General features: G+C 29.6%; 1 protein-coding gene across 1 annotated transcript; it reads right to left on the bottom strand.

Annotated features, from left to right (window-relative positions):
- Positions 1–254: 254 nt before the first annotated feature.
- On the bottom strand, positions 255–7,069 carry LOC127247721 (anthocyanidin 3-O-glucosyltransferase 2-like). The gene is made up of 2 exons (XM_051269694.1): positions 6,596–7,069; positions 255–1,440 (listed from the first exon to the last, which is right to left on the bottom strand). The coding sequence occupies exons 1-2, from the start codon at positions 6,983–6,985 to the stop codon at positions 373–375; spliced, it is 1,458 nt and encodes a 485-aa protein (XP_051125651.1). The 5' UTR covers positions 6,986–7,069; the 3' UTR covers positions 255–372.
- Positions 7,070–8,026: the final 957 nt, after the last annotated feature.

The raw sequence follows: 8,026 nt of genomic DNA on the forward strand, positions 1-8,026 counted from the left end.
TAATATTTTATCAATTAATATAAGTGGTAAGATGATGTTAATATTTTTGTTATTTGTATTTTATATATAGATTAATTATACGTATAATGTTATATTTATAATTTATGTAAAAATTAAAAAATATTTTGAATTTTTAACACTATAGGTCTGTTTTTTTAGTAAATTTTTTTAAAATTTTACTATTTGAACTCTACATTTTTTAAAAAATATATATATTTTTTTCTCACAAAATATCTTATCAAACATTATTAAAATACCAAAATCAAATCAATTTTTTTCCAAACTCATCCAAAGATACATACTAACATTGGTATCTGGCACAACCAAACCATCATAAATATCACAAGATTCCGACCAGCGGCGAAGCCAGCACTATTCCAATCCAGCATTTTTCAACACATCTTGGAGGAACTCCATTTGCGACGCGTACGACGACCCGTCTTCCTTCAAAACCTCTCGACTCTTCCTCTGCATCTCCTTCACTTTCCCCCTCGCGCCGCCGTCCGCGGCCATCAACCGCCGGATCGCCGCCTCGATTTCCCCCGCCGGTACAATCTCCTCCGCCGCCCCCCCACGAGTCAAATCTATTCTATAATCAATCTTGATCTCCTCCGTCATCCCCAACTCCCTCACCAGCTCGAACGCATTTATCTGCTGCTCCGCGTACAGCGGCAGCGCCGCCACCGGAACACCCTGCCAGACGCTCTCCAGCACCGAGTTCCACCCGCAGTGCGACACGAATCCCCCGACCGCCGCGTGCGCCAACACCGCCACCTGCGGGGCCCACCCGATCACCCGCCCTCTTCCCGCCGTCCGCTCCAAAAACCCCTCCGGAAGAACCTCCCCGTAGTCTCCGTACTCGCTCGGAAGAAACGACGCCGTCGGCTTCCGCAACGACCACACGAACCTACTTCCGGAACCTTCTAGAGCCTTGGCGAATTCCCGAACCTGAGCTCCTTCTAATGCCCCCATCGACCCGAAGCACAGAAACACCACCGAATCGTCCGGCTGATCGTCCAGCCACTTCATCAAATCGGCTACCGACGGATTGCCGCTAGAGCCAGGATTGTCCTTCAACACCGGTCCGATCGGGTAAACCTTTGGATAGTTTTTGTAATGAGCGGACAGAGAATCGACGGCGTAGGGTTCGAGTTCGTAGAAGGTGTTGATGAGAACTCCTTTGGCGTCGACAAATTTTCGGTAGAATTCGAGGAAGATGTCTCCGAAAGGGTTGCCGTCGACGAACACCAGAGGAAATATTTTGGCGGGAATAGGCTGAGAGGCACATCGCGAGGAGAGTTGTTTAGTGTCGGAATCTTTGTATTGTGTCAGGTCCTGATTTTGTTCGAATTTGAGTGAAACGATGTCGTAGTACACGCCAAGACTGAATGCTCCAGCCGTGTAGAACACGTACGAAGGAATGCTCAATTCATTACCCACCTGTGCAATAGAAGGAAAGAAAACGTAAGCAAATTTTTTTTAAAAAAAAAATACATATACATATTTCTATTTTTTTTAAAGTAAATTTAACAATATTGAACATTTAACAAATATAATTAAATTTATTAAATTTATAACCTCGATTAACAAATATTTTTATTTACCTTTAAAATTTTTTATTTTTTTATAAAATTAAATTATTGTAATGATAAATAAATAAATAAATATTTTTTTTTATTTACTTGTATTATATAAAATTTTATTCTCTACAAAATGATATTCATATTATATACTATTCCCTCCGTCCCAATACAATAGTCTTTTTTACCATTTTTGTCCATTCTAAAAAAATAATCTTATCTTCATAAATAACCATATTACCATAAAACTACCCCTACTTTTTCATTTTTATTACACAATTATCATTACTTTTTACACTAATACATTCATAAGGACAAAAAAGTCTTTTATCCATACTTTTTACCCACTACCAATATAATATCAATATTCTTTGAATATTTTATGTGATTGGTTGACACTACTATCACGTAACTGGCTACTCCAAAGCGAATTAGTAACTGACTCGACTGATAGCTAGTGAATTGTGTGACATTCTTGTACGGCAATTGTGTGAACTTTGTGAGGATAATTGGGCATTATGACAATTGTTTCTATTGCAACTTTTGACGGCAAAATTGATTTTTCAATTTTATAACAAAAGATGAAAAGTATCTTACTAACACGAAAGGTTGCCAAAGCCATTGATGGTGACTTTAATCGTTTGTTGACTTAAGATAAAAAGGTTGAGTTAGATGAAAATATATATTCGTTGATAATATTGAATTTATCTGACATTGTGATTAGAAAAGTAGGAAAGCAAAATTTTGCAAAAAGAACTTTGAAAAACATTAGAAGAAATCTATATGGAAAGGTTTTTGCCGAATAAATTGTTTCTACTTGAAAAGTTCTTCATATTCAAACTTGAATTAACGAAATCAATAGATGAGAATTTTGATGTTTTTACTAAACTTGTTCAAGATATTAAACAAACATGAGACAAGAATATTGATGAATACACCTTTATTGTGCTCTTGAATTTCATTCCTGAATATTTTTCTGATGTCAAATATGCTATTAAGCATAGTAGAGATAGTATAACTCTTGAAACAATTATGAGTTGATTAAAGAGTAAAGAATTAGAGTTTCAGGTTAATGAATAAGAAAAACAAGCAATTGATGAGGTCTTGTTAGTTATGGGTAAGTCTCGTAATTCATAAGATTTTGAGAATCAAAAGAATAAGGATAAATGAAAAGGTAATAATAGAAAGTTCTATAATTGTGAGAATAAGAATTATTTTATAAATCAATCTCCGCATCTAAAAGAAAATTTTAGAAACCAACAATGTGATGATGCGAATGTGGCAAAAGAGAATGAGGTAGTGGGTAATGTGTTTATGGGTATGAAATAGTTTGGCTACTATTGACCCTGTGTGGGAAACTTAGTTGTTACATGATATTTCTCTTGAAAAATTTGTTTCCAATTAGTAACTCTATATCGCATGCTCTTGATGGTATTGGTTATGTTGTATTTTAAAGTTTGATTGTGTGGTTATGTGCTAACCTTAGAAATATATGGATATACTATAACTTGGTGTTGTTTAGTAGTATGTTACAACTTTGTGTTGTTTATTGATATGCTACAACTTTGTGTTGCTTAAATGTGTTCGCATATATGTTTAGTTTGTGTTTCTTATATGCTTTGTGTGTTATAACTTTGTGATAAGTTGCACATATAAAAAGGTGATGATATCAATATGTTCTCCACTCTTGTTATGCTCTCCAATGCAATCATGATGGTCAACCAGAAATAAGGGGGAGATTGTTGGGTTTTATTTCAGGTCCGAACCGATCCGATCCAACCCTTCCCAAACCAACCCGATTCATACATACTTGACCCGGTTTGATCCTTAAATTGAATCATCATTCTCTCTTCTCTCATCCGCACCGAACAAAACCAAATTCTCTATTCTTCTCCTTCTGTTCCAACAACGACGCAAATCAAAAATTGGAGGCCTTCCATCTCGCACTTTATCCCTTCTCCCTTGGTGGTTCATCGGTAAATTGGTTGCTGTTTTGGGGGTTTTATCTGGTTTCTTGGTTGCCTATAAATATGTATGTGAGACATGGGATTGGAAGGGAGTAAGCCGAGAGGAAAGATTAGTTGCTTGGTGCCGCCGATCCTTTGTATTATGCTTTGCGTTTTCCTTACTTTGTGTTTGCCGGTGTTCTGCCGGATCCCCTTCTTCCTGAATTTTGTGTTCTTCTTTGTTCTTTGTAGGATTACGGATTCTTGATGTTGAAACCCTCGATTTCGATTTCCCATTTGTGGTGTCGGCAATATTGGAAGGCTTGGAATTGATGCGAAATGGGTTGTGATCTAAGCCGGCAGATATTTTGTTATATTATAGCACTGATTTTAGTTCCTTATCATCATTCTGATTCATTTGTTGAACTAACGTACTAACTTCCTATGTGAGAATTATAGTGTTTTGTTGCACTCGCACAACAAAAAAATATCAATTTTGTAACAAAGTTTTTTCATCTCTAAATTAACTTTTTTCATTACTAATGACATTAGAAACGAAATTAGAGATGAAATTACGTTAACTACGTGAACTTTAAAGACAGAATTCCGTTACTAATATAGTATTTTTTTAGAGTGTCGTGGCTATCCTAGGAAAAAGATTTCTTACATCTCCACTATATTGATTTTTCAAAAAGACATAAATTAAAGATTCAAATAACACTTGTATTTTATAAAATAAAAATATGTGCTATGTTTTTATATTTAAAGACAACATAAAAACAAAACAGTGCAAAAGCATACCACAAATAAAGTATATAAAGGGAACAACACACTTTCGTTTGGCAGTAAATATTAGAGTTGGGCATAGAGTTTTGAATATTATAATTTTTAATTAATTTTTAGTCTCGTAATTGAACAATTTTATTATTTTAGTTCTGTAATGGAGATTGTTTTAAAATAGCCTTGCAAGTAAAAACATTTTGCACTTTTATCTTTCGGTGCCGGAGTTGCTTGTGTGGCATACCGGAAGACACGTGTTCGCAAAGTCAGTGCAACATGACGGATACGTGGATAATTTTTATTTTTATTTTATTTTTAAAAATAATAAATATAAAAAAATAAAATTTTAAAATATGATAATAATATTTTAAAATTAAAAAAGTAAAAATAAATAATAAAATAAAATATAAAATATAATTTAAAAATATAAAAAATAATAAATTAATAAATTAAATTTTATTTTATTTTATTTTATTATAATTTTTTTAGTTTAATTTAAAATTTTATGTTTTATATTTTTAAATTTTATTTTATGTTTTTTTTAAATTAATTTTTTAAACTTTTAAACTTTTTAATTTTTAAAAATAAATAAAAAAATATATAAATTATTCAAGTGTCCACCAAGTTGTCACGTAGGCATTTCCGGCGCAGAAAAACTAAAATGCAAAACTTTTTTAGTTACAGAACTATTTTAACACAGACATACTAAAGTTATAAAACTAAAATAATAAAAATATCCTATTACCGAACTGAAAAAACTAGAAAAATAATTTATTCAATGTTGTACAATATTATATAAAGAGATATTGAATTAATATTTTAATTATAAAATTTATTTTAATCTAATATAAAAGATTAAATATTTATTTTATTTTTACTTTTTATAAATAATAAAAACCAGACCAAAAGGGTCAAACCCGGCCAATATGTCCCTCTCATTTCCCATATGCACCGATAAAAAATCCTTTACAACTATCTCACATGATTTGTTTTATTCAAAAGCCAATTGTTGCATTATTTCAATATTTTAAATAAACAGTGCTCCCTCCTTTTATATTTTTGTTCTTTTAACTTTATATATGTAATAATTGTATTTGTAATGATATATTTATATTTTAAATAAAAATTAAAAATATTTTAGTATTAATGCATCTTTATTTTTATTAAAACAAAAAATAAATACTTTTGAAATGTAACAAACAAAAATGATATTTTGAGTTTGGACGAAGGAAATAAAAAATTTTATTATTAATTATTATGGTAAAATAATGTTTATTCCTATTAAAATATTTTAAATATTTAATTTTTAGATTTTGATTTGGACTTTATTTCTCACAATTCTCTTGAAAATATTTTCAATTCTCTTAATATGAGAAAAATGATACTCCTTCCCTCTTGGTCCAAATGAGCCCTTTGGAGTTTTGTAGTAAATTAAGTAATTGTATGTGTAATAATATATTTATAATTTAGATAAAAATTATAGGTATTTTTTTATTAATGTATGATTATTTTTATTAAAATAAAAAAAGAATACTTTGAAATACGACAGACGAAAATGATAAAAAATAGTCCAACAGACCGACCGAGTACACTTTTAAATAGACTATAGATTGTTTCACCCACGTAAGCATCCATTCAAAATTGAACCCGTGTCATAATTCTCAAATAGAAAATGTCTCATTCTTTGATTTATATTGACTATGATCATATTATATTTATTAAAACAAGTATATATATTTTTTTTAAAAAAAAAATAAAAATTATTTACTTACTATTTTCTATCTCTTTACAAACCATATGAATCCTACACATTCTACTTTAATTCAAAATTTATATTACGAACTCTATAAAATTTTTAAATTTACTCTTTATAAAAAAAAAATAATATTTTCTTAAATCTCTATCCCTAAAAATTTTGAGCTTACTAAAAAAAATAATATTTTCTTAAATCTCTATCCCTAAAAATTTTGAGCTTACTAAAAATACACATTTCCAAAGTTTATTCTTTTGTGATGCATATGTACAACTTTCTGAATATATGAACAAATATATTTAGAAAATTGACAAAAATCTAAGGATTTACTCTTTTGTGATTTTAAACCTATCATGTACAGATTTCAATAAAAATAAATTATTTTCTCTTTGTAAAATATTATATAAAAAATATTATTTAAACAAAAAATTTAAATCATCAGTTTATTTCAAATCAATTTCATACCACAATCAAACAAAATATAATAACTTAATTTTTACTTGTACGGACTTAAAAAGTTTTCGTCATATACTAACCTGAATTAAATTCGTGCAAAACATATCGAGCACAAGCCCGACTAGCCGGGAGCCGGGGACGGATGGCTTCTCGATCAAATCCGACAATAATTGCTTGATTTTGTCGCCACAACTAAGGATATAAGTGAATCGAAAGGCCGGGGATTCTGCACCAGGGGCATTATGGTCATAAGGCAAGTCGATGAATCGAAGGCGTGGGATTGTTGCTTTGACATCGGACAACATCTTCTCTTTTTTATCATTTTCGTCGTCGGGGAGACTGACGATGACGACAGTGACGGTGAGGCGATCGCCGCCGCGGGCGAGGAGGAGCTTGGCGGCCTCGACGGTGGAGATGACGTGGCTCAGCCCCGGCGAGGGGATGAACACAAGCTCTATTGGTTGAGACATTTATTTGGAGTTTTTAGTCTAAGTTTGAATAAAGGGAAAGAAAAACCAAAATGGTATGAAAATGAGCTTGTTTGTTTTTATAAGGGTAGTGAAAAGAAATGGGTGCCATCCACACAATTTATGGGTCCTTTTCTGTGAGTTTTTTTTTTTTTAATTAATAATTAATAATTAATATATATATATATATATATATATATAAATGTTGTGGAGAAAACAAGAGGTGTTCATTTTGTATTTTTTTGTGTTAATGATAATATCGAAAATTTATGGGTGTTTTTGTTTTCTATTATAAAAAAAAATTATTATTTATTTTGTAGGATTTTTAATAAAAATATATTATTTTATTTTATAAAAATATCATATGTTAAAATATTATTTAAACTAATACTTAAATATTTTGTAAATAGATAAAATATTTAAATATATTATATATTGTAGGATTGTGTGTATATATTATATTTTTAGTAATATAAATCAAGAAACATATAAAAAGTTTTTTTAAAAAAAAAAATTAATAATAATACTCCTTCCCTTCCTTTTGGAATGTATTTCTTTTGAAGATTTGTAGTAAATTAAAAAATAATATGTTATTTTATTAATTATTGGACAGTATGTAAGAGATTTTGATATTTTTGTCTTTTTTACTTTATGTATAAAATAATTATATACGTAATGATATATTTGTAATTTAAGTAAAATTTAAAAGTATTTTGGTATCAGTGTATAATTATTTTTATTAAAATAATAAAAAAATTATACTTTTGAGACGAATGAAAATGAAAATCATAAAAATAATATTTTAAATTGAAAAAAAAATACAAAGATGTGTTCTGTTGCTATTTTTATTTTATTTTATTTTCCAATTTTGGTACTTTTTAAGTATAATATTTATAGATATAATACTTTAAAGAAATTTTTTGAAATTTTTATTTTAACTTTTGATATATTTCTAGATAAAATAATCATTAAAGACTCTTTATAAAAATATCAAGTGTTGGATGTAATTATGATGATGATATAGTAATAATAATAATAATACAT

The sequence above is a fragment of the Andrographis paniculata genome, unplaced genomic scaffold (genome assembly GCF_009805555.1).
Source record: "Andrographis paniculata isolate CXL003 unplaced genomic scaffold, ASM980555v1 Contig32END, whole genome shotgun sequence".
NCBI lineage: Eukaryota > Viridiplantae > Streptophyta > Magnoliopsida > Lamiales > Acanthaceae > Andrographis > Andrographis paniculata.